Source organism: Crocuta crocuta, unplaced genomic scaffold, assembly GCF_008692635.1.
Source record: "Crocuta crocuta isolate KB4526 unplaced genomic scaffold, BGI_CrCroc_1.0 scaffold218, whole genome shotgun sequence".
NCBI classification, from domain to species: domain Eukaryota; kingdom Metazoa; phylum Chordata; class Mammalia; order Carnivora; family Hyaenidae; genus Crocuta; species Crocuta crocuta.
This window is the reverse complement of record NW_027533170.1, coordinates 5,326,935-5,353,464: the sequence shown is the minus strand read 5'-3', so window position 1 is coordinate 5,353,464 and position 26,530 is coordinate 5,326,935. Positions and strand designations below refer to the sequence as shown.

General features: G+C 43.2%; 1 protein-coding gene and 1 non-coding gene across 2 annotated transcripts in view; one reads left to right on the top strand and one right to left on the bottom strand.

Annotated features, from left to right (window-relative positions):
* Positions 1-17,733, bottom strand: part of FEM1C (fem-1 homolog C) — a 25,285-nt gene extending 7,552 nt beyond the window's left edge. The window contains exon 1 of the mRNA XM_077746308.1: positions 16,487-17,733. Within this exon, the coding sequence (XP_077602434.1) occupies positions 16,487-17,030 (544 nt within the window). The 5' untranslated portion in view covers positions 17,031-17,733. The remainder of the gene's footprint in view (positions 1-16,486) is intronic.
* Positions 6,177-6,261, top strand: TRNAK-UUU (transfer RNA lysine (anticodon UUU)). The gene has a single exon. It is a non-coding gene; the product is annotated as a tRNA-Lys (tRNA).
* Positions 17,734-26,530: the final 8,797 nt, after the last annotated feature.

Here is a 26,530-nt window from a genome sequence, read left to right as displayed (position 1 = left end):
AAATGCAGAGAATAAAGTGAGGGTGGCTGGAGGGGTTGTGGGTGGGGGGATGGCCTAAATGGGGGAGGGGCATTAAGGAGGACACTTGTTGGGATGAGCACTGGGTGTTATATGTAGGGGATGGATCACTAGATTCCACTCCTGAAATCATTACTGCACAATGTGCTAACTTGGTTGTAAATTTTAAAAATGAAAAAATAAAGTAAAATAAAAAAGAGATTTATGTTATTCCTTTGGTACGTCAAGGTAGCATGGTAATTCCTAAAATAACAGTGGATACATAGCAGATCATTACTATGCAGTCTCTAATATAGAGGGGAAAAAAATGACATAAGAAAAAAGAATTCAGACAAAAAATGAGAGACAACACAAACCAGGTAGGACAAATAACAATCAGAAAATAGAGACTGAAACCCAAATATATGAAATGCAAACAAACCCAAGCAAGTGAAATGTTCCCATTAAAAGACACAAAATGTCAGAATGAAAATACAAACACATAAAATTCAGCTACATGCTGCTGACAGGAGACACAACTTTCAATACAAGGACAAAAAAGGCCGGAAGTGAAAAAATAGGAAAAAAAAATACCCTATGCAAAAACGAACCATGAGGAAGCTGTGTGACATTAAAATACAGGACAAAGCAGACATTAAAACAAAATGCATGGTTCGAGATAAAGGGAAACATTTTATAAGGATATAAAATTCAAAACAACATAAAGATACAGTAATTCTAAATTTGTTTTTGCCTAAGAACATATGTTTGAATTATATAGAGCAAAAAATCAACAGCAGACAAATCCACAATCTCAGCACACCTGGACGCACTTTTTCGGTACAGAAGACCAAACCCAGTAAGGATATAGAAGATCTTGAACACAGTTAACAAACTTGATTTAACGGACAGACATAAACAGACATAAATGAACACTGGACTCAACACCTGTAGAACACCCTTTTCTTCCAAGGATATACAGAAAAACAGAAACACCAACCACATTCTGGCCAAAAAGTGAATCACATGGAAATGTCAAGGCACTGATATCCCTGATTATGTTCTAAGTCCACAATGCAAGTTAGGTATCTCACACACACACACACACACACACACACACACACACACACACCCCAACACTAACAAAACTCTAGAAAAATCTCCGTATATTTGAAATTTTAAATACACACTTCTAAATAATCTACAGGTCAAAGAAGAAATCCCAATGGGAAAAGAGAAAATATTTGTAACTGGATGACAAGGAAAACCTTAAGTAACTAATCTTGTGGGATATGGCTGAAATTGTGCTCAATGGTACATGTTAGAAAAGAAGAAAGGCTTTAAAAAGATGGCCACGTTTCCATCTCAAGAAACTAAAGGAGAAAACGAGTAAATTAAACCCAGAGAGAGCAGAAGCAAATAATAAAGAACAGACATTAGAGAAGAAAGAGGTATACGTAACTGTAGCACAGCAGTTTTTGTTTTCCTAATGTTATGTATCAACTGTTGCCCCCTGGTCATCTTGTATTGGTAACTATGCAAGCAGAGGAAATACTTACTCTACCAACAGAAAACAGACACATTAGAAACAGAACACACACCCATGCCTCCCAATCGCCACTGGAGTGCATGCTCATTCCTGGGTTTGTCTGTTTTGTTTCTATTTTATTTTTGAGAGAGAGACCCAGAATCTGAAGCAGGCTCCAGGCTCCCAGCTGCCAACCGAGCCCGACACGAGGCTCGAACCCACAAACCAGCAGATCATGACCTGAGCCAAAGTCGGATGATCCACCAACTGACCCACTCAGGGGCCCCTCTTCCTGGGGTATTTTAAGTGCTAGTCATCCTCGAATCTGCTGAGTGAGTTTTAGCTAATACAAGCCAAACCTCATAATGAAACTCCACTGATCACGTTACTTTCCAACTCCAAAACCTTCCCACTTCCTCTAAAGAAACAACTGAGAACCTTTACGACGGCGTATAAAACCCTACAACACTGATTCTCGAGGCGCCATCTGTGCAGGGTGGGAGGGCAACAAGGAAGAGGTCCGCAGTGTTAGATAAAACACGTTATGTCAAGTAACGCCGAATCTTGGATAGTGGGAACCCACGTCAGACCACTAGGAGGGGGGGGATTTTAAAAGACTGGGCCATTATTTCCCTACCCTACTTCTCCAGCCTCGTTTATCAGCACAGCCAACATGAATGCTGCCCAGCGCGCTTGCCCGGGGCTGGCAGATCCCAGAGACGGCTCCAGAGTGCGCGTAGGCTCTGCCCGCTGCAACGTCTCTGTTGCAGCCCCTCAACCTACCCAGAGAGCACAGGTTACATGCGCGGAGGCGGCCGTCCTCCAACAAAACTGTACTTGTGGACCCTGAAATACGACCTACGTGGCGTTGTCATGGGTCATAGAATATTCTTCATTTAATTTTTCTCCAACCATTAAAAGGTAAAACATCTGAGCTCGCAGGCAGTGCAGAAACAGGAGGCGGCAGGCTCTGCACCCCCCGGGGCCACAGTGCGCCAACACCTCGTCTCATTCAGAAGACATCCTCAACCATTCACATGGCAAAGACCCCACTTCCGCCTCACATCACTGTCCTAAGTGCCCCTCTCAACACAGGGGACAATCCCACTCATGTCCACGCCTCGGCTCTTCATCTCCCCGTAATGTATTCCTTCTTTACCATTTTAACTTCCTGTCCTTCAAATTTCAACAGAAACCTCGACTGCCCAAAGAGGCTTCCTGTTTATACCGCACCGATCTGCCATTGTGAGAATGCCTGGTGAGCAAACGTACCACTCATACCACTCATCCTGTAATAAGTGTCCCTATTACACAGACTATTATAACACGACGTCATGCCTTCTAATAGTACACTGTTACTGCCGCACAAATCGGTTTTCTTAGCTCAACAGCCTATTCCTCAAGTATACAGATCCTATATAATATTTCCTTTGTATTCCAGCTACCAATTAGCACACTGCTAAGGCTAAGGCAAGATTCTTAAATTAAAAAAAAAAATGTTTGTTTATTGAGGTGCCTGGGTGGCTCAGTTGTTAAGCGTCCAGCTTCGGCTCACGTCATCATCACACAGTTGGTGGGTTCAAGCCCCACATCAAGCTCCGTGCTGACAGCTCAGAGCCTAGAGCCTGCTTCATATTCTGAGTCTCCCTCTGTCTCTGCCCCTCCCTGCTCACGCTCTCTCTTAAACACTAAAAAATGTTTATTTTTTATTTTTAGAGAGAGCACACAAGAGGGGAAAGGGGCAGAAAGAGGGAGAGAGAAAGAATCTTAAGCTGGCTCCACACTCAGCGTGGAGCCCTACGTGGGGCTCAATCCCATGACCCTGGGACCATGACCTGAGCCAGAACCAAAAGTTGGACGCTTAACTGAGTCATCCAGGCACCCCAAAGATTCTTAAATTTTTAATACCTCATATCACAAAAAGAAATTCAAACTTAGGATAAAATAAGGTTAAAAAGTAAAATCTCATGAGAGAAAGCTTAATCACTCTAACAAATTACATATATGACCACCACAGTTTCGTGCCCTAGAAGCCCTGAAAAAGTGTTTCTGAATTATAGTCTAGACCTTGACTCAGAAGTTTAGAAAAGGGAGGCTAAAAGAAAAAAAAAAAAGCATAATTTTAAAGCAACTCTAATTTTTGTCTGGGGTCCCCAAGTCTCCATAGATGTCTTTTTTTTATTAAAAAATTTTTTTTAATTTATTTCTGAGAGAGAAACCGTGTGAGCAGGGAAAGGTCAGAAAGAGAGGGAGACACAGAATCTGAAGCAGGGTCCAGGCTCTGATCTGTCAGCTCAGAGCCCCATGCGGGGCTCAAACCCACGAACCATGAGATCATGACCTGAGCCGAAGTCAGATGCTCAAATGACTGAGCCACCCAGGGGGCCCCTCTGCATAGATGTCTTGATAATGTGTGATCAGTCCATTTACAACTGTTTCCTGCTTTTCTTCTACATCTGTCATTTTGTCACGCTGGGCTACCGGTACGCGGTCCACATGAACTCCATGGACACTACACAATCATCCTTAATGGCTCTATGGTGAAAGTTAAAGGAGGGATGTACCAAGTTAACACAGACGCCTCCCACCCATGGACATCTGCAGTGCTTCAGGATCTTCACTATTAATGCCTAAAAACCTGTAAGGACAGATAACAGACCAGTGGTTGCAGAGGACAGATTGGGGGAGAGGGGTTGACTGCAAAGGGGCAGGAAGGAACCCTTTGTTCTACACCTTTATTGTACTGTGGGCAAACCACAGTGTTTGTGTGTCAAAACCTACAGAATTATTTGCTAAAAAAGTTGGGTTTTATTGTATGTACATTATACTTTGATAGCTAAATGACCAAAAAAAGCAATGCCTAGTTTAAAACAGAATCACAAATGTGTGAAAGCTTAAAATATATTTTTAATTCATTCCAAAGGAATCACACAATCTTTTAAAAGTTCTACTTCTTTAGGGGGCGCCAGGGTGGCTCAGTCAGTTAAATGTCTGACTTCAGCTCAGGACATAATCTCACAGGTTGTGATTTGAGCCCCACATCAGGCTCTGTGCTGACAGCTCAGAGCCTGGAGCCTGCTTTGGATTCTGCGTCTCCCTCTCTCTCTGCCCTACCCCCACTCACGCTCTGTCTCTCTCTCTCTCTCTCAAAGATACACATTAAAAAATTTGTTTTATAAAATATCCACTTTTATAATATTCTTCCTGGCACTAGAATTAATTTTCAAATTTTAATTTATATTACTTTTATATCTAGGTATACAGAGCATTTTCCCATGTCTGTTCACAAACTTTATTTTATTTTATGACAAGTCTATTTGCGTTCCAGTTTCTGGGATTATTAATCTGACTTTCTCTACATATTTTATAAAATGATAATCAGTTATCCACTGTACTTATGATATATACTTTGCTCTACTGTTTTCATTCAAGAGACAGAGATACTTTCAGTATTAAACACAAGTTCTTGTGAAAAATATCTAACAAACTGAATTTAAAGATCAAGTTAACTATGTTCTGATGACTAATCTCTGTCTGCTAAGTTACATGTCAAAGGCAAAGAAAATCATATTTCATTTCTGCTAGGTAACATTAAGGACTTAAACTTTTGGTGTGTAACATGTGCCAGGCACTACTAAATATTCAACCGAAGCGTTTTCCCTGGATTATGTGCCTCTTAAACCTGTTTCCAGGGAGACCTAGATGGCTCAGTTGGTTATGCATCTATCTGACTGTTGATTTCGGCTCAGATCACGATCTTGTGGTCTGGGAGTTCGAGCTCTGAGTCGAGCTCCATGCTGAGAGAGTGCAGCCTGCCTGGGATTCTCTCTCTCTCCGCCCTTCCCCAACCCATGCACACATGCTGTCTTTCAAAAATAAACTTAAAAAAAAAAAAATGCTTCCATAATATGAAAGATTTGCGATCTCTACCTCATAATGCGTTAATTTTGTGTCCTCAGAGTGAGAAAGGCAATTAAAAACAGAACACAAAGTTCAAAAATAAATACTAATATTATCAGGCACCTTAGATGAAATTAGGGAGAAGCAGCACTGAAATTTAATTAATTTTCCTTTATCTGAAGAAAAAAAAGAAAGAAAGAATATAAACATTGTATTATGTAATTCTCAATGCCTGACTCAGAACATGTTCATTTGGAGAAAAAATAAAATTTCTAACACTGAATTCATTATGGAAAATGCTTACGATTTCTCAAAAGGCATGTCTGTTAAAAGGACATTTCTTAAAAATCAAGCTAATGGTCCATTAAGTGTTAATTCAGTTAAAGTACTTATGCAGAAAGTTAAAACCGTATGATCTAAATATATGACTTTTCAACTCTGTAACTGAACATAGAAACAGAACAAAGACAATCTGGAAAAATAAAAAGTAGCCATACTCGTTGAGAGGCTTCTGGGAGGGATACTAAGGGAAGGAGATAGAGGTGCTCATGCTTGGTCACCAGAGGGGAGGTGGGTGGGGGGTGTGGGAGAACTAGGTGACGGGGACTGAGGAGTGTACTTGCGGCGAGGAGCACCAGGTGACAAGCACCGGGTGACGTACGGAAGTGCTGAATCACTATGCTGTACCCCTGACACTAATGTAACAGTGCATGTTAGCTATACTGGAATTAAAATAAAAACAAATCGGGGCGCCTGGGTGGCTTAGTCGGTTGAGCGTCTGACTTTTGCTCAGGTCATGATCTCGCGGTTCGTGGGTTCGAGCCCCGCGTCGGGCTCTGTGCTGACTGCCAGCTCAGAGCCTAGAGCCTGTTTCAGTCTGTGACTCCCTCTCTCTCTGACCCTCCCCTGCTCATGCGGTCTCTCTCTCTCTCTTTCCTAGAAATAAATAAAACTTAAAAAAAAAAAAAAGCAAAAAACAAACAAAAAGCACGGTAGTATTTCTCAAGAAAACCTTTCTAAAAGCGTCAACCTTAGTTGCTGTCAATTCTAAAGAGGCCTGTAATCTGACAGCGGACACAGGAAGGCTAGACTTTCCGCTCCACTGTGAAAGTTTCAGTGCCTGACTAAGAGGTCAAGATTTTCCTAAAATAAGTAATCCAAAACATGCTGGTATTTTGAGTAATAACTAGTTGGAGCCCAGGGCCCCAACTTCACACCAGATGTTTTGGGTTTGACTAAGTAAGTCTGCATGAGATTGTTACCAATCAACTAACTACTTAAATTCTAAAAGAACTTCAACACAAGATTCATAACTATCTCCATTTGGGTAAGATTACTCTGGTTCTCCAGGATCAGAATTAAGTCAGTTCCTAAACCATTCCCAATTTCTATTTTTAATGAAACAAAAATAGTCTCATAAAGGCTTAATACTACAAAATATTTTACAAACACAAAATGTCTACTATGAACTGCTTTTTCTAGCAATATCAATTCAAGAGATTCTGCTGTTTTGTAGAGTTCTCACACAGTTCAAGTTGTGTGTGTGTGTCTTTTAATCAAGCTTCTCAAGCTTTAACGTGCACAAACACCACAAGATTGTAGTAAAATATAGCTTCTGATTCAGGTGATGCAGGGTGGGTCCAAGTGATGCCTCAACTGTGGGTCTTCACTACTCTGAGCACCAGGAAAATAGAGGAGGAATCATATTTTCTTATTATAGACGTGTCTGCCACAAAACTAACATATCTAATACTGACATAAAGAAATACAAAGAGAAGGGGCACCTGGGTAGCCCAGTAGGTTAAACGTCCGACTCTTGATTTCGGATCAGGTCATGATCTCCAGTTCATGGGTTCAAGCCCCTCGTCAGGCTCTGAGCTCACAGCCTGTAGCCTGCTTGGGATTCTCTCTCCTCTTTCTCTCTCTCTCTGCACCTCCCCTGCTGTGCTCTCTCTCAAAATAAACAAACATTTAAAAAAGGGGGGGGGCGGTGCCTGGGTAGCTCAGTCGGTTAAGCAACAGACTTAGGCTCAAGCCAAGATCTTGTTGTTCAGGAGTTCAAGCGCCGCATCAAGCTCTGTGCTGACAGCTCAGAGCCTGGAGCCTGCTTCAGATTCTGTGTCTCCCTCACTCTCTGCCCCTCCCCCACTCAGGCTCCATCTCTCTCTCAAAAATACACATTAAAAAAATTATTTTTAAAAATACAAAGAGAAGCTGAAAAGGAGGGTTAGGTCACAGCGCTGTTTCACAGCACACAGAAAACAGACGTCACCCCTCCACTTTATGCTTAAATTCTATGCCAGAGCAGGAAAAGGGTGTGTTCTATGACTAGATTACACTATATGACCCTGAGAAATGCTCCTCTGGAGTAAAGGGTATCTATCAGTAAATCCTCAGAGTATTCTTAACAATTTTCTCCTATAAGTCAAATCTAAGTGATCTACAAGTTGAATATTTAAGAAATAAATTTGCAAAATAAAATCCAAATTGCTGTAAACAATACCTATCAAAAGAGTGAAAAACCAACATAAACTCGCACAGCCACTGTGGAAACAAAAACACTAATTCGAAAAAATACATACACCCCTATGATTATGGCAGTATTGTTTACAGCAGCCAAGATAGGGAGACAATTTGAGTGTCCATCAACAGATAAAAAGATAAAGATGACGTGGCGTGTGTGTGTGTATACACACACAATGGAATAATATTCAAATATAAAAAAGAATGAAATCTTGCCATCTATGACAACATGGATGGGTCAAAAGGTATGGTAAGTGAAATAAGTCAGACAGTGAAAGACAAAAATCTGTGATTCCACTTGTACGTGGAATCTAAAAAACAAAATGAACAAGCAAACCAAAACAGAAACTCATAAATATTGGTGGTTTCCAGACGCAGGGTGTAAGGGGGAGATGGGTGAAATGGGTGAGGGGCATTAACAGGTAAAAACTTGCAGTTATAAAATAAGTAAGTCATGGGGATGAAAAGTACAGCACAGGGAACACAGCCGATAATACTGTAATAACATGGCATGGTGACAAATGGTAACCACACTCACTATGATGAACGTGGCATACATATTACTCAATCATATGCTATACACCTGAAACTAATACAAGGTTCTATGTCAACTATACTTCAATAAAAAGGAAGGAAGGAAAAAGGAATGGGAGGGAGAGACATTTTATAATCAGTTCTTACAAAAAAAACCTAAGTTTGTGATCAGTATTCATTTCACTTGTTCCTCTCATTTTTAATGGAATACCTGGCTCCCTTTTTGTTACTCTTAACTTCCCTCATTTTCTTTAAAAAGTGAATTTACTTAGAAAAATAACAAAGTGAAAAAACAATCCACAGAATAGAAGAAAATTTTTCTTCTATTTGCAAATCAGATATTTGCAAATACAATATCTGATAAAGGACTTGTCTTCAGACTACATAAATTACTCTTACAACTAAGTAGTAAAAAGATAACCCAATTTTGAAACGTGCAAACAATAAAAAGACACTTGTCCAAAGAAGATAAACAAATGGCCAATAATCACATGGAAAAGCACACAATGCTGAACACCATCATGTGAAATCAAAATGAAAACCACAACGAGATACCACTTCACACCCACTGAGATGGCTATCCCTACCCCCCAAAAAAGGAAAAAGGAGTAATAACTAATGTTGAAGAGGGTATGGAAAACTGGAACTCTCCTACGCTGTTGACAGGAATGTAAAATGGTACCACCTCTTTGAAGGAAAAGAGTCAGCTGTTCCTTAAAAGGTTAAACAGAGTTGCCATGGGATCCAGCAATTCCACTCCTCCATATATGCCCGTGAGAAAAGAAAACACACAACCACACAAAAACTCACACATGAATATTGAATATTCTTATCAGCCTCATTCCTAACAGCTAAAAAGTAGAACCAATCCAAATGCCCATTAACTGACAAATGGATAAATGTGGTCTATCTACACAAGGGGTTACTCAGCAATAAAACGAACACGCTACAAAGTGAATGAGCCCTGAGAACAATATGCTAAGGGAAAGAAGCAAATCACAAAAGATCACATATTAGGACTCCATTCATATGAAATGTCCATAACAGACAAATATACAGGGATAGAAAGATTAGTGACCGCCTAGGGTTTCTGCATTTGGGGTGGGAGAGGAGGGGGAGCTGAAGTATGACTGGATATGGGGTTTGTGGGGTGGGTGATGAAAAAATGGTTGTGGTGACGGCCGCACAACTCTGAATACACACTGTTTCCTACAGTTAAATGGGTGAATGGTAATGTGAAGTACGGCTCAAAGCTGTTTTTAAATCAAAGTACTTGCCTTTCTGGTAAAAAGTTTTGACTTTTACAAAGAGCAATTAAAGGGTCTCTTACTGTAGCAGATTTACTGGAAATGCACAAGAACAATTCTCACCGCTGTTCTTTAGCCTACTGTGCCTGCCATCCACTCTTCAATTCTGTAGCTGGGACCATGAGCGGCTCACCAGCAAAAATGGGGAGAGGGCCTGCGATTCAACTGCAGAACAAGGCTGATTCCAAGTATTTTATTCCTGGAATAACTAAATGGTATGTGTTAAGGGAAGAGGTGAGAAGGGATAGAGAGAAACACGTTAGGATATCTTAGGGGCACTAGAAGGTTCCTCTGCTCAGGAAGTTTCCCTTCCCCATGTTTATGCTAGCACCAGAGATACTCGAGGACAGGAGTTTGAAAAAAATAAGGAATCAAAACAGAATCAAGGGCAAACTGCCACGGTGACCACGTGCCCTTCCTTCATTACTTCTGTGCATAAGGCACGGAGTTCGAAGCATATGGAAATTTAACGATACAGGTCCTTGAGCTCACAACAAAGTTACATGCAAAAAACATCTGTATCCAGGGAGAAGACGAGTTCTTAGGACTCAAAGCGAATCACAAGTGCCTGGGAGACGGGTCTTGACATCAAGTGCAATTTCAAGGCTAAGAGGACCTGAGCTTAGGGAGCCAGACTAAAAGCAATCAACAGTAGCATAATGTGATGAAAATTACACAATGTCAGTCGATGAAAACATCAACATTACAATTGAGACTCATTCAAACTCCCTTTCCTAGCCTGGTCTTCCTAATGCATGGGGGACAAGAGGAAGAGGGAGGTCTTCCTCAGATGTGCACCCACCTGACTTCTTTACCTGGGCCGCTCGCCACCTCTATCTTCCATCACATACCTTCTTGCTATCTCAATAGTATACGTCTCGGGGCGCCTGGGCGGCTCAGTCTGTTGGGCGTCTGGCTTCGGCTCAGGTCATGATCTCATGGTTCATGGGTTCCAGCCCCGCGTCGGGATCTGTGCTGACAGCTCAGAGCCTGGAGCCTGTTTTGGACTCTGTGTCTCCTTCCTCTCTCTCTGACCCTCCCCTGCTCACGTTGTCTCTCTCTCAGAAATAGATAGACAGACAGACAGAAAAAGAAAGCACACATGTCTAGAATGCCAGGGGCTTCCTGAGTTTGTTTTAAATGCTTTTACTCTAGGAACATCTGATAAATACAAACTTGGTGATGGACCCACTTGTACCCAAAGGTCAAGAAGTGAAACTTAACCTCTGCCTTAAGTTCGACTCGCTGCCAACGGCCCTGAACGAGTAGTAGTATTCAGGATCTACTTATTTTCTCCAACTTCGGTTCACTTGTGAGGATTCAAAGTTCAAAATCCGATCTTCAGGCTCAGAGGAACATGATGGCTATCTCCTAACTGGGCTCCAGCTACACATTTCCTGCAGCTTTGCTTCTCCCTCTAGGCTATCAAGTCTCCCTGGGGATACAGAGAAGCCTGCTCAGACACAAGAGGGGAGGGATGAACATGGAACGACTTGATGCTCTGGGATTCAAATGTGAGTGAATTCAACTAGTAGGTTATTTAATCATTAAGATGAAATCAGGATGAACACAGGTATGCCACTGAACAGAATGAAACTCGAAGTTCCTCCCTTCACCTCTTCTCTGGAAGTAGCAGTGTCCAGGTGAACCGACAGCTGAGAAAAACATTCAAAGTCAAGAAAGAAAAGAGAACTGCTTCCAGCAGCCTCGGAGAGTCCTGATGAGCAGGGAGATAACCTACCTATGTGACAAGGGGCATCTTCTTGGTCCTTTACCTTAATATCAACAGGTCCTAATTTACAGGGGAGGTTTTCTTATCTGAAATTTCTTTGCAGTTATAATGGGTGAAAAGAAAAAACAATAGGAGTTCTTTTTTTAGATTTTCTTGCCTGAAATACACCTAGATCCTAAAATGCCTATCCTATGGGGCAGAACTAATATAATATGCCCAGGGTTTGCTTTAAACCACTGAAGGAAACAGCAGAAGAGAAAGAAATCCTGTGGAGTTCCACTTGTACTGCTCTGCTTTCACAATTTCGGTCTTCAACTTCTTTCTTTCCATAGCGAAAGAACAAAACAGTCCCTGCCATCAAGGACCGTATAATCCTTTCTCTCTTCCATCCAGCCTTACATTCAACAAACTCATTTACCCAATACCCACAATGGGCCAGGCTCTAACACGTGGAGACAAACACCGGCTGCAAACGTTCACTGCCTTACCTGGCATAAGGAATAAAATCAAACACCTTTATCTAGACGTCAATCTAGCCCTGAGTGCCCTTTGATCCAAATATGCCTCCTTCTCCAATTCCTGGACCCTCCAAGCAGATTTCTCAACGTGACCTTCCTCATGCCATAAAACTGTATCAAACGCATTCTAGAGATAGAAACTAATCCCTCAGCAGCAGGCAAACGTGATGTCCTGTATGTTCTCAGAGCCTCACACAACATCCAGCACTACGCCTTGCCTACAGAAAAGGCAGTGATTATCTTGTTACCAATTTACCTACTTACCTTGGGTATTTAAAAAGATTAAGCCATACAGGAGGATAGCAGGAGGCACAGCTCCCCAGGGCCTGTCTCCCCAGTCCTGACTCAGAGAAGCTCTTCTACTCTGAGCACTCCAATCATATTCAGCTGCTCAATTCCCAATCAATTCGGGGTGTAAAAGCAGAACTGAAGGGTTCACCTAACTGTCCCACAGACCCCATTCTGAATCGAACATTAAAAAAAAAAAAAGGCAAAAACAAAGCAAGCCAAAGTTGACCATCACCGTGAGGTGCTGACACCCACGTGATCGCTCTGACACGGGCGGGTCCAATCACTTCTGATTTGGGGTCTGTGGTTCTAAATAGCAACCCGCTGCCTGTGTCAAAAATCAAATGCTGTGTTAAAGTAGAGACGTATTTCTAAATATCTCAAGGCTTTCCTCTTGCTGAATGCCAGGGGAAAAGAGAAGAACCCAATGACCCCTGAGGTAACTAGTTGGTTGGGGATACAGTATTTCCATGTATCAAACAGAAGACTGTGGACTGCAACAAACAATGGAATACAATGGAACCTAGAGGTCATGTGCATTTTGTGCTCAAGCACACCAAGCTTAATCTCCTGCTGTTTTCTTTCTTCAGAACAGTGGACATACACAATCTCCTAAGAAATTATTCTATTTTATCCCTCGTCTCACCAGTCTTCTCCACTTTTTGGACAGGGGGGAGAAAGTGTGTGTGGGGGGGGAGGGGGGGTTCTTTCTTGATGTTCTATCACACAGATCCTTCTCTAACATTCCTCTCTTAGTTTCAACTCATTCCTGCCTTTTTATCACCCATTAGCCCATTAAACAATCCCGAGTCAATGAGAGTGATTACCAGAGAATGGACGCTTCAGGATCAGAGTGGGGGAGGGTGCATATATAGTTTAATCAGTCCCCAATTTTCTTAAAGAATCACTGTCGAGGGGTGCCTGGGTAGGTCAGTAGATTAAGCATCCAACTCTTGGTTTTGGCTCCTGTCATGATCTCACAGTTTCATGAGTTTGAGCCCTGCATCCGGCTCTGTGTTGACAGTGCAGAGCTTGCTTGGGATTCTCTCTCTCTGACCCTCACCCATTTACGCTGCCTCTCTCTCTCTCTCTCTCTCTCTCTTTCTCTCTCAAAATAAATACACTTAAAAAGATTTACTGCTGAAATTAAAAGGCACCATGACAGGTAAAAGCAAATGCACACAAAGTGATATATGTTATGTATGTTTTAAAAATACAGTATTTGAAATGGTGGGGGAAAGGGAGAGAAGCAAACCATGAGAGACTCTTGAATGCTGACAAAAACTGAGGACTGATGGATGTGGGGGGAGGGGGGGATGGGCATGGAGGAGGACACTTGTGGGGATGAGCACTGAGTGTTATGTGGAAACTAATTTGACAATAAACTATTAAAAAAAATACAGTATTTGTGTGTGTATGTGTGTATATATATATAATTGAGGCTATCTGAAAATAACTTTTGGTACAGAATTGTTTTCTCACGTTGTGTAATTTTTTTTTTTAAGGCACAAGGGGTAGATGCTGATAGAGCAGGAAAAAAACAACTCTAGAATTAGACCATTTGACCAAGAGTGGGAGCATACATGTCCTCACAGGTAAGGCTGTACGAAGATGGTGATAAAAAGAACATTCTTCTGAAAGAGCAAAGGTAATCGAGTTAGAGACCACTCACAGTTTATTCGGGGGAAATGCCCACACAAATATGATCTACTTATGGCACAGGTCTCTCGCACATTCCATCTCCAGAAGAATACAAAGAGCCTCTGAAAACCATAAGGGAAATAGTACCAGTACTCATCCCTCCAATGACCTAAGGTTTAAAACAATTTCACTTAAATATGTAAGTTTAACAATCTGTGTATTATTAGGCTAATGAATAAAAAGCCCAAACTGAAGACAAAAAAATCTAACAAGCCTAAAACAGCCATACCCCCCTTTTTTTTTTTTTTAAATGTTTATTTACTTTTGAGAGGTGGTGGTGGCCAGAGAGAGACACAGAATCCGAAGCAGGCTCCAGGCTCCGAGATGTCGGCACAGAGCCCGATGCTGGGCTCAAACCCATGAACCGTGAGATCATGACCTGAGCAGAAGTCGGATGGCCCAACCAACTGAGCAACCCAGGCGCCCCAAGCAGCCATAGCTTTTAACCCTCTATTAGTTATGATTTCAAAGCATTTCCATGGTAACCTGGTCATGTAAGCAGTAATCATCCTCTTACAACAGGCATTCTTTAAAAGAATGAGTGTTGAAGATAAACAAAAATGTCATGCTGTCCTTTGAACCAACAAGCCACCTCAATAACAAGCACGAACACGTGAAAAAATTTCTAAGGAAGAGAGTCTACAGAAACATTTTTTATCCTACTGAAAAGCCAGAAGCAATGGAACCCTCCATTAAGAGAGTACGCAGCTGTTGATATTAAAGAGCTGTAATTAGTGACATTAGAAATATCATTTATTAAGCTAAAAAAAAGGGCTACAGAAGAGCATAGATAATAAAATTACATACGTGTAGCTCTACGATAACTTCAGAAATATTTTTGGAAAGGATTGTCTCTAAGTGGAATTTTGTGAGATTTTTCTCTTTTCTCTGACAAAAACAAATTTACAGAAAACCAGTGAGCCCGCATCATTTTATATCAAACCTTTTTAAAAAGGATCATACTAATTTCAGTGAATTATGTCCAATAACTATGTAGTGTCCCTTAATCGCGTGGTGTGGGCTCTCCAAAAGGCAATCAGCCGCTCCCACAATGGTAAATTTACCCTTTGATTCAGCAATCCCACTGATAGGTATTTATAATACAGCTATGCTCACACAAGTGTGCGAAGCCACACTTTCGTTTAACTATATGCACAGAAGCTTTGCTTATAGTGGATGTGACCTCACTGTCCATCAACAGGGCCGAGATAAATTCTGTACATTCATACAATGAACTACTGTGTAGCCACGAAACAGAACGAGGCAGTTCTGTGTGTTGGAGCTGAATCACATCCAAGATAATTTAAGGTTTAAAAACAACAACACAACCACAAAATAGTATGCATCAACGAACAGAAGGGAAAGAGAGGAAGAGACATACACAAGTATGCGTGTCTTCGCACAAACCATCTCTAGGACACACAAACAGGTAAAGAGTGCTTAGAAACAGTGGGGGCCAGGGGGCTGGAGGCCTAGAAATCAGACTTCTTTCTCCCCGTAAACACTGTAAATCAATTTGTACTGCTTGATTTTTTCTGTACTGTGTAAGTAGGCTCCTTTTAAGTTTGAAAGGGTTTTTAAAAAATTGGACAGTGAATCACTTTGCTGTTGTATANAGAACAGCTGTGTAAGAGTTAAAAAAAAAAAAAAAAAAATCTCAACTATCATTTGCTGCTTTAGGTTTATTACAATCCCTGAAAATTACACAGGACTGTGAACCTGAGCTCTTCTTTTGCACAAAGGTGTTTACACTGTTACCAGCCAACGAGTCCACGGCGTGTTTTGGGCTCAGTTTTGTAGCGCATTTTAAAATCCGGTTTTCTCTCTCGCTGTATTTAATGTGTGTTCGGTGTGAAAGGATCTTCTATTGGCCACACAGTAAGTTAAGAGAAGAAGGGAACAGATTTTCTCCTTTTCCACAGATATTAATCCTTCCAGGTCAGTGTGGCCTGGCCGTCCCTGACCGACTAACAAATGAAATGCCTGCCTACCCAAGACACAGGCAGTGACTCACTAAATACAGGAGTTTCTACTCCACCGGTGTTTTTTTAAAACAAACAAACAAACAAACAAACAAAAAAACCAAAGCTAAGAAAAATGCATTACACTGAAGTAGATTCTCAAGTAGTTTAAAGACAAGCCTAAAGGCTCAGGTCACTGCCACTGACATCCCCTGGAAGTCTGGGGAGCCCAGGAATTGGAGAGCCCTCCAAGGGAACACTCCACCTAAGAGATGGAAAATGCTACTTAACACAGTCACCGAGGGCTTTTTATCACACTCACTCCACGTTATTATCAAACATCAGAGAAACACCCAGCAAGGTTACTGCGGGAAGGGCTGCCGAGGCAGAACAGGTCAATGTGGGCTGACTCAACGCCCACTTGTCCACAGTGAGGTAGCCAACTTCCTGAAAAGGCCGGTAAACTGAAAACACGGAAACGACCAAGCTGAACTCACCTTTGACACTTTTCCTGTTAACATCTGCCCCCTTTTCGAGTAGATACTGTGCAATCTCTTTGTGTCCTTTGTAACACGAAATCATGAGGCACGTATGCCCGTGGCGGTTTGAGACTTCCAGGTCGGCTTTGTGTTCCACGAGGTACTTCACGATTTCCAAGTGGCCATCGAAGCAGGCGGCTCGGAGAGGCGTGGAATTGGTCAGAGTGGTGTTGTTGACCGACGCACCGTGATTTAGCAAGGACTGAACCACCTTCAGGTGTCCCGCGGCCGAGGCGGCCCACAGCGGCGGGGCCCCCTCAATGGTCTCGCCGTCGAAGTTGACCGAGCCCCCGACCTCTATGGAGGCGCTGCACTGCTCCAGCAGAAACTCCACCATGTCGAGGTGTCCATACCTGGCGGCCATCAGCAATGGCGTGGCGCCGTTGGTCTTCTCAGAGATCAAGGAGGAAACCTCCTCTTTGGACTTGCTTGCCAACAACTTGGTGAGAAGCCGGAGTTTGCCATCCCGAGCTGCGTTAAACACTGCGGTCTTTAGATCCATTTATGTCCGGTTGAGTCGGCGGCGCTTTTTTTTTTTTTTTTTTAAATCCTTCAAAGCAAAGCTCCAGCTTAACTCTACGGACACAGGCGCAGAGTTACGGCAACCAAAGTTCAATGTCAATCACGGCACTCCAAACGGATATAAAACCACGGAGAGTCTGTGCTGCCTTACTGCCTTCCAACATCTGAAAACCGGAGCACCAAGCTAGGAAAAGGAAGGAACAAAAAAGCAGCATTTGTGAATCTTGCAGAAGTAAAGGCAAAAACAATGTTTAGGTGTTCTTAATTTGTACTCCTAGGGGGAAGGAGGGGAGCGGATAGTCCCATACTTCAGGGATAACTCAAGCCACCCAAACACGGTGGCAAAGGCTATACAAAAAGGTGACACACAGACCCAAAGGCTTTGGTCGGGTGGGAGGCAGTTTCTTTTCTATATACGGTAAAGTGAAACACTACCGGCGGCCGGGTTTCTCGCCTCCTGACCGGCCCAGCTTTGTTCTAGTTCTTGCCTTGAGCACGCCCAGCGAGAGGGCACCCGAAGGCGGCGAGGGACGCGGGTTCAGAAATGTTTCTCTGCCTCCCATCTGCAGAGGAGAGCGAGCCAAGGGCGCGAGACTGAAGGCCTCGCTGTGGCCAGAATGGGTTTCGAGAAGGAACAAAAAGGTCGGCCACGACCAACCGCGGCCAGCCAACGCCAAAGCCCTCGCCCGNGGGGGCTGGATGCGCGAGGCTGGGTCAGGGGAAGCTCTGGGTCCCACTGACAGAATTTCCAGAAGGCTGGCGACTGTTACTAGTCTCTCGCACCCCTAAACACTCTTCGTCTGGTGGAAATACACCGAACTCGTAGTTAGATCTCGGAAAAACCAAACCAAACAAAAAAACGCAGGGAACACAAATTTGAGGAAAAGATTCGGGTCGGGGCCTGCCAATCATAACATTCTTTTTTTAAGTATGGGCTCTAAAACGCAAAAAGTTACGAAGAGGGGTAAGATTTCAGAGCATTGTTAAGTCAACCAGGTCGAGCTCTTCAACTCTGAACAGTAAAACCAGGAAATGAAAGAAAGCTAAAAAGTTGGTATGAAGAGCCACTATATCACACAGCAGGAAGTAAACTTGTCAAATTTGTGACGTTAAGACCTGGGATGTATTCAACTAGGTTGAGAAAGAGTGGAAGTGTGTTTGGGGAGTAAGACTCATGGTGAATCGTGATGAGGAAACCGTGTTTGAAAAACATCCATCTCTTTCTTGAACACTATTTTGGGGAACTTAAACACGCACTGAATTCCTTGAGTACTGCTGGGGCAAAGAGAATATTACATTAGACAGATTCTCTGACCCCAGCCTCACAATATAGTCATTATTTTAAAAGACACATTTCACACACACACTCGCACCACAATTTCATTTTTACTTGTTTTCTTACAGCAATGTCCAGAAGTTTATGTAGTTTTGTATAACTGGAATCCTAATTTTCATACAACTACCTATTTTGCTTTTTTCCTTTACCATGCTTGGATATTTCTCATGTTTTCACAGTCTTACTGATTATTTTTAGGTGGGGCATACTTCCCTTAAGTAGTCAGTTTACAGGCTCCACAGCTGTACCCCAAAACTGACGTTAAGGATACTACCATTGAGAAGAAAATAAGAAGAGAATATAAAGGATCAGAGCAGCCATCTACAACAATCAACCAACCAAGAGGACTAGCTGTTTTGTTCTTAGGATACAGGTCACACACAGTTCTAGACTCCCAAGGTATAGATGGTACAGAGTCCCAGCCAAGGCCTAGCCTGAGCGGACTTGTCTTTTGTGCCAAAGTTAATAAGACAATGTAAACATTTTTATCAGTGGCCTGCAAACTGAGATGTGTATCCCCCAGGGAATTTTTGAGAGGTAGGTGCATGCTTAGTTGTTTTAAGACCACCTATTTCAGAATCTTCAACTGGCATCTATATTATTTCCTGAAGCTGACTTGCTGGTGAAGGAATGTGGTCAAGGTGTCTCCCTGTTTCATTTCTGAACTGCATCACAATAGCCGCGTATTTTGCAAGTTGCAAAAGAAAGGGCATAACTCTCATTTACTGAGATCCCTTAAAAGGCACATTATTCCAGGGTGTAAAAACTTCAGGGAATCTTTGTCAGTTTTTTATCATTTTCAAATACGGGCCTGTATTGAGAAAGTGTATACTCCTAATGACTATGTAACGAATTCTTTCGCAAGTCAGATGATTTCCAAATAATTGCTTTCAATAAAGTATGACCTTAAGATCACTAAATGAGTTTATAAATTAGAAGGAGTTCAAAGAATTGAAAGGTTCCATTTTAAAATGGCGGATAATAGGCATAATCACTATAATTGCCATGTGTTTAGACTTCTTTGGATTAAAAGAGTGACTGTCATTTTATTTAGTTATTTTTAATGTTTACTTATTTTTGAGAGAGACAGAGCACAAGCGAGGGAGGGGCAGAGAGGAGAGAGAACTGTGAGATCATGACCTGAGAGGAAATCAAGAGGTGGACACTTAACCAATTGAGGTACCCAGGTGTCCCTCATGTCAATAGCTATTGAATCCTATATGTACTATGTTAGATGCTAAATGAATATATGATCCCTGCTTTCAAAGAATTCATGGTCTGTGGGAGAAATGTAGCTATAAACAGATCAGAGTGAAATATGTATATAAACAACCACAAGGGCCCAAAGGATGGAGTGCCAAGTCTTCTTGGGAGAGTCTGGGAAGGAGGTGTGGTTAAACTGGATCCTAAAGAATGAGTGAGAGTAGGCTCAGCCAAAGGGCAGTGGGAGAAGGGAGGGAGCCCTTTGGAGAAGGCAGGGAGCTGCCAGAACACAGGCAGATGGCCCCTCCTTTCTTCCCCACTTGCCCCCCAGACACAGGCTGGGACCCTCGGCAACCTTCTCAATGTAGAAATTCTCCACACCCCTCCCTCAAAATGCATCATAAGCCACCATTGCCGATTTATGCCACTCACCCAGCATTCACATTCTGTCAGTCAGCTGCTCTCTTGGAGATTTTGGAAGGAGTGGACTGGAGCAAGGAATCTCCTTAGAGCAAGAACACGTCCTTGGGGTACCCCCATTTTACAAAGGAAACTTGTGAGCTCAAATGAATCTTAAAATCATACAAGTGTACAGAAGAGAATTCTGTTAGCCGGGAGATTTCCAGATCTTCCCACCATGTATTGTTTTTTGATCTAGTCTCTCTTTACTTTTCTGAACAATACAAATGAAAACAATAAAAATGAGAAGGCAGCACCTTGGTCACCAAATTCTGATCATTTTCTCTTGGCACCGTCTCCCTCCCTGGCATGGTGCTGTCATTTGACTTGTCACCTTATCACAAGCTAGAAATCTTGGGTCATTGTGAAAGTATCTGTTTCTTTCCTTTGTTATCCCATTTCCTGAAGTTGTCAGGGCCCTGACCCTAAGCTCTCTAGGAGCAAGAGATGAGAAAGATTCCGAAGATTCTTAAGAACTGGATTCTACCCATTGACGTCCCCTGGACATCCCAACCTGGCCCATCCAAATAATGACCAGCAATTCTGGCATAGCAACCCAAATTTCTCGAAGAGCTGAGGATGTAATTGGTAACTCTGAGCAGGAAATCTGTTCTGAGGATCTTTCCTTTTTTTTTTTTTTTTTAAACGTTTATTTATTTTTGAGAGAGAAAGAGAAAGGGTGTGAGCAAAGAAGGGGCAGAGAGAGGGAGATGCAAAATCTGAAGCAGGCTTCAGGCTCTGACCTGTCAGCACAGGGTCTGGAGAGGAGCTTAAACTCACAAACTGTGAGATCATGACCTGAGCTGAAGTCAGACGCTTAACCAACTGAGCCGCCCAGGCCCCCCTCTTCTGAGGATCTTTAATAGCTTGCACGAGTCTTCCAAGTGTGGACAGATGAAAAGAGGCCAGTCACCCCAGATTTGAGGCCACCTCTCAGAAGCCCCATCCTGTCAGCTGATATGCTGGACGTCATCCCTCTGTGTTCATGACCTTTAGTGCCAGCCTTTCTTCCTGCCCTGACCTCCGTCCCTGCCCCTGACTGGGTGCCCATGCCTGTGTGGGTGGCCATTAATCAACCAGGGAAATAGCTGCAACTCACCAGTAATTCGCTGACCTCAGCCCCAGTCTGTCTGACCAGTCCAGCAATCATCCACCCTGAACATTTATCCATCTTATCCCTCTCTTTTTAGAGTCTGACAATTTAATTTGTTCTGAATATTTCAATATGTCACTTTTTGCAAGCCAGGACATAGAATTAAACTAAGGCAGGCTAGTCCTCTAGGGATTCGGGCCAAGTCTTGCGATCTTCAACAGTGACATCATAATACATGGTGCTAACAACAGGCTTTTATCATCTCTAAATAATAACTACTTATCTATATATATTTTTCCCTTAGGAAACAGACAAAAGTCCAGTCCTTAAAGGCATGATATACAGAACACCATGATCGACAAATAACAAAATGACCCAAATTATATGCTGGCCGACTTACTGGTGGACCACAGCAAAACTGTCCAAGGACTGGTGAACAGAAAAAATTTTTACCTTTTGGAAACTTTGCTCTGAAGTTTAAAAAAGTCCTGGGGGCACCTGGGTGGCTCAGTCAGTTAAGCGTCTGACTCTTGCTTTCTGCTCAGGTCATGATCTCAGTTTATGGGAGTGAGCCCCATTGTGGGCTCTGTGTTGACAGTGTAGAGCCTGCTTGGAATTCTCTCTCTCCATCTCTCTTAGCCCCTTCCCAACTCTCTCACTCCCAAAATAAATAAATACACTTTTTTTTTTTTTAATTTAAAAAATTAAGTGGGATGCCCGCGTGGCTCAGTCAGTTAAGCATCCAACTTCGGCTCAGGTCATGATCTTGTGGTTCGTGAGTTCAAGCCCCTCATCGGGCTCTGTGCTGACAGCTCAGAGCCTGGAGCCTGCTTTGGATTCTGTGTCTCCTTCTCTCTCTGCCCATCCCCCACTTGTGCTCTGTCTCTCTCTGTCTCTCAAAAATAAATAAATGTAAAAAAATTTTTTTTTATAAAACAGCATGGTTAGCAAAAGCAATGGACTTATATGGGTACTTAGGATGACTTTTCTTTTTTTTTAATAATTTTTCTTTTATGGTTAGTCCTTTTGTTTCTTTTTTTTTAAATTATTTTTACTTTTTTAAGTTTACTTATTTGAGAGAGAGAGAGAGAGACACTCAGAGAGCACAAGCTGGGGAGGGGCAGAGAGAGAGAGAGAGAGATGTTGAGACAGAAAATCCCAAGCAGGCTCCACACTGTCAGCACAGAGCCTGATGCAGGGCTCAAAGCCACACACCAGGAGATCATGACCTGAGCCAAAATTAAGAGTCAGATGCTCAACCGACTGAGCCCCCTAGGGCTTTTCTTAAACTGGAGGTCAATGTCGCCATTGTCGTTGCTGGAGAGCCTCGAGTATTTCACTTTATTACTGGGGATTCCAGGGGCCAGGCTGGTACGAGACAGAGTCCTCACAGGCTGAAACAGGTACACAGTGCTGACAGCTCGCTGACTGTAGGCAAGGGTGCCTGGGGCCTCTGGTGTGCCTCACTTGACTGCCACCCCGCCCCCACCCATCTTATCTCATTTTTACCAGTTATTGCACAATCTGATGACCACATCTCTCCCAAACTCCTTATGGCCACCTCTAGGCCATCGCGAGTGAGCCCAACAGGGGCAGATTTCATCCAATACCCATAAGATGAGAAATCCATCTCTCCTTGCTTCAGCAGAATGGGCCTCTACATTATTGTTTCTTCGAAGAGGGTGCCCAGATCTTAAGAATACGGACCACCTATGGGGCGCCTGGGTGGCTCAGTTGGTTAAGCGTCTGACTTCAGCTCAGGTCATGATCTCGGAGTTTGTGAGTTCTAGCACTGCATCGGGCTCTGTGCTGATAGCTCAGAGCCTGAGGCTGCTTTGGATTCTGTGTCTTCTCCTCTGTCTCTCAATAATAATTTTTAAAAAAAGAATATGGACCACCTAGGAAAGTTATTTAAAAGGAAGATGCCTGGAGCACATCCTCGGAAATTCAGATTCACTAGTTTCGACGTGAAACACAAGAATCTGCGTGTTGAACAAATCCTAGAGATGATACTTACATCCACTAAGGTTGAGAACTTGGTCTTATGGGCTCTTGTCCTCCAACTTTGGAAAGAGAATGTGACCTCCCAGGTGCGTGTCCCAGTCCTGTTTCCCTCCAATTACCTTAGCGTCTGCTCAGTAGGACTCGTTGGACAGCAAATCCAAGACAGCTGTTAGTCAAGAGTGACTTGAGCCCCAGGCCCAAGGATGTGGCTCTATGACTGACAGATGACCCCACCAATGCTGTAAGAGTGGCGTCCTGGGGGATTTCCCAGCCTGCTTTACAGCCTGATAAGCCACACCTTCTGTGAGCAACTCTGGTGTTGAATTCTGTCACTGCCCGGACTGATGTCAGAGAGGCCAGGTTCTTGTCAGTTGCAAACATATGAGGCTCCACCCAAAGTCTCGGGAGCCACACTTGATTAGAGGGAGGAGTCAGAGCACTTCTAATCCAGTAAGTAGTCCACGTCAGTCCCCTATGGCCACCCCACCCCAGGTCTAGGGCCCTCCTACCCCCTCTCCCAGCCCTGGGAATAAAGGTAGCCTCAAGGGTGCCAAGGAAAATTCAACTTCTGTTTTTACGGAGAGCAAGCAGGACGTGATGCTGAAAACACCCAGCTAAGAATCATTGGGATTCTCTCTCTTTCTCTCCCTCTCTGCCCCTCTGCCACTCGTGCTTTCTCTCTCTCTCTCAAAATAAATACACTTTAAAAAAAAGATATGTCTTCTGGAATCTTGAGTGGGGGAAAAACCAACATTTGTCCCCATTCCGCTTTCCTCTCAAACAACAACAAGCCAAGACAAAGCACTTACCCAAACTCGTTTCCAGCATATCTATCCAGTAGCTGCTGGCTCTGGAATCTCACGTCATTCCTGCCCAGAAGAGCCCTAGCCTCTTAAAATTCTGCTTCATCAGACCTTAGAAGAGACAACTGTATTTCGGGTGTGTTCTTTTGGTGCCACTACTGGACTGGGTCCCTTAGTTACAGTAATGTAACTTCCCTCTGAGTCTGAGTCTATTTCGATGTCAGGCTCCAAGCTGAATCCCTCACGGGAAGACAGCCCCTGCCCTTAGTTCCTAGATCAAACGTCCTTCTTATCAGAAGAGGGGGAGGCCCCACCTCAAGGAAGGGATGTGTGAACTGAGACCTGAAGGAGGAGTGGAAGTTCTAGCTGCATGTAGAGGAGGGAGAAGAGGTTCCGGACATATACAAACAGGCATTTGTGCCTCCATTTCCTCCATTGCTAATTAGTGCTATGATTTGCTGTGGCTGCTGACAATAGCCATGAGAATTTATTTACTGTTTCTCTGGGTAAGGGGCTGTGTGGGAAAGCTTCAGGCTTGTTGCTTTATTTGATTTTCCTACCACTGCAAGGACTGTGACACAGATGAGGAAACTGATGGATGGGGAGGTGGGGTAACTTGAACAAAATCACACAGGCAGTCGGTGGCAGGTGGAATTGGTATCTGGACAGTTTGACTCCAGGACTCAAGCTTTTTTTTTTTTACAAATAGTTTATTGTCAAGTTGGTTTCCATATAACACCCAGCGCTCATCCCCACAAGTGCTCTCCTCCATGCCCAGCTCCCCCCTTCCCCCCACACCCATCAGTCCTCAGTTTTTGTCAGCATTCAAGAGTCTCTCATGATTTGCCTCTCTCCTTCTCCCCCACTATTTCCCCCCTTCTTCTCCCCCTTGGTCCTCCGTTAAGTTCCTCCTAATCCTCCTATACATGCAAACATATGGTATTTGTCCTCTGCCTGACTTATTTCACTCAGCATAACACCCTCAAGGTCCATCCGTGTTGCTACACAAGGCCAGATTTCATTTTTTCTCATTGCCATGTAGTATTCCATCGTATAGATATACCACATCTTCTTGATCCATTCGCAGGACTCAAGCTTTTAACTATGGTGTTGCATTGCCCCCCAGTATGTGTCCAGTCATGAGGGTTTGCTCTCCGAGTTACCACAGTCCCCTTAGATCCTCAAGTCCTGGGCTTCCCCCTTTCTCACCTCTCTGGGACCCACCCCTCCACCACTCTCACACCAGTGAGAATGCGCCTGCCATCTTGGTTCTGCTCATGTGACCCTGTCCCAGCCTCTCCCTTATGGGAACCAGTACATCCCTCCTGTTACCTCTTTTGTTTTTTGCTGAAGCCACTTTGAGTAGGGTTTCACTCACTTGCTACTGAAAGATTTTTTGAAATATAGTAACCAATAAACATAACACAGTAAAACTTTCATTTGCGAGCATCATGCGTTCCGGACACATGCTTGTAATCCAAAGCGCTTGTATATCAAGGCGAACTTCTCCATAAGAAATAATGGGAACTCAGATGATTCATTCCACAACGCAAAAATATTCATATAAAAATGAGTGCAACAGTACTGCGATAGAATACGAAATAATAAAGAAAATATAAAATATAAAGAAAAATTAAACAAATTAACCTGCACTTACCTTTGAAAACTTTCATGGCTGGTGTAAGGAAGACTAGAGGGAGAGGGTTATTGTGTAGGATGACTTTCACTACCCCTAATGGAATCATTGCTATCTATTGGCCCAGTGGGATCTTTTTCTCCTCATGAACTTTAACAAGGAACCTATCCAATGACCTAGAAGGAAGCAAAGCATTCCTAAGTTCACTCTTGTGTGGAAAAGCAAAGGATTGTCCATAGGTGCTATGAAGGGACAAAAGATACACCAGTGCCAGTTCTGGGCACCTTCCAACCCTCTGAAAAATCACTGATTTCCTCAAACACTGCAGCCGGAGACCGAGCATCTGAGCATGGGAGACGATCACCCACAATCCAGCAGCGAGCGAGAGAGAAGAACCATTGGTTCAGCTGTGATTATGTGATGTTTGGCATCACATGCTACTCGTATTGCAAGACATCGCTTGTTTATCAAGTTAAAATCTATTAGAAATGTTTCCTCGTCTTGCGGAACCCTCGCAGAACAAGTTATTCCCCTTCCGAGGTTTTACTGTATATAGAAACGGAGATACACTCAAGGAGGGAGAAACACAGGATGTCTTTGAAAAAGCATGACAGGGGCCCGACCTATTCTCAGGGGACAGGGAGGGCTGCTCTGAGGAAATGGCATTTGACCAGAAAGCAGGAGGAAGAACAGCTAACTGGTGGGAGTGAGCAGAGCAGGAAGAAAGAGTGATCTGGGTGGAAGTAAACAGCATTTATTAAGGTCCTGTTGCAAGGGGAGGGGGGGAGGAAAAGGACTCAAGGCACTCATGAAAGTAACAGAAAGCCCACGGGAGTGGGATGGAGTGGAGGAGAGAGTCTGACTGGACCAGCTTTAAGGGGAGGCAAGGCCAGACCATGTCCACCTCCCTCTACCCTCAGGGAGTATCCAGATTTGTGACAGATGC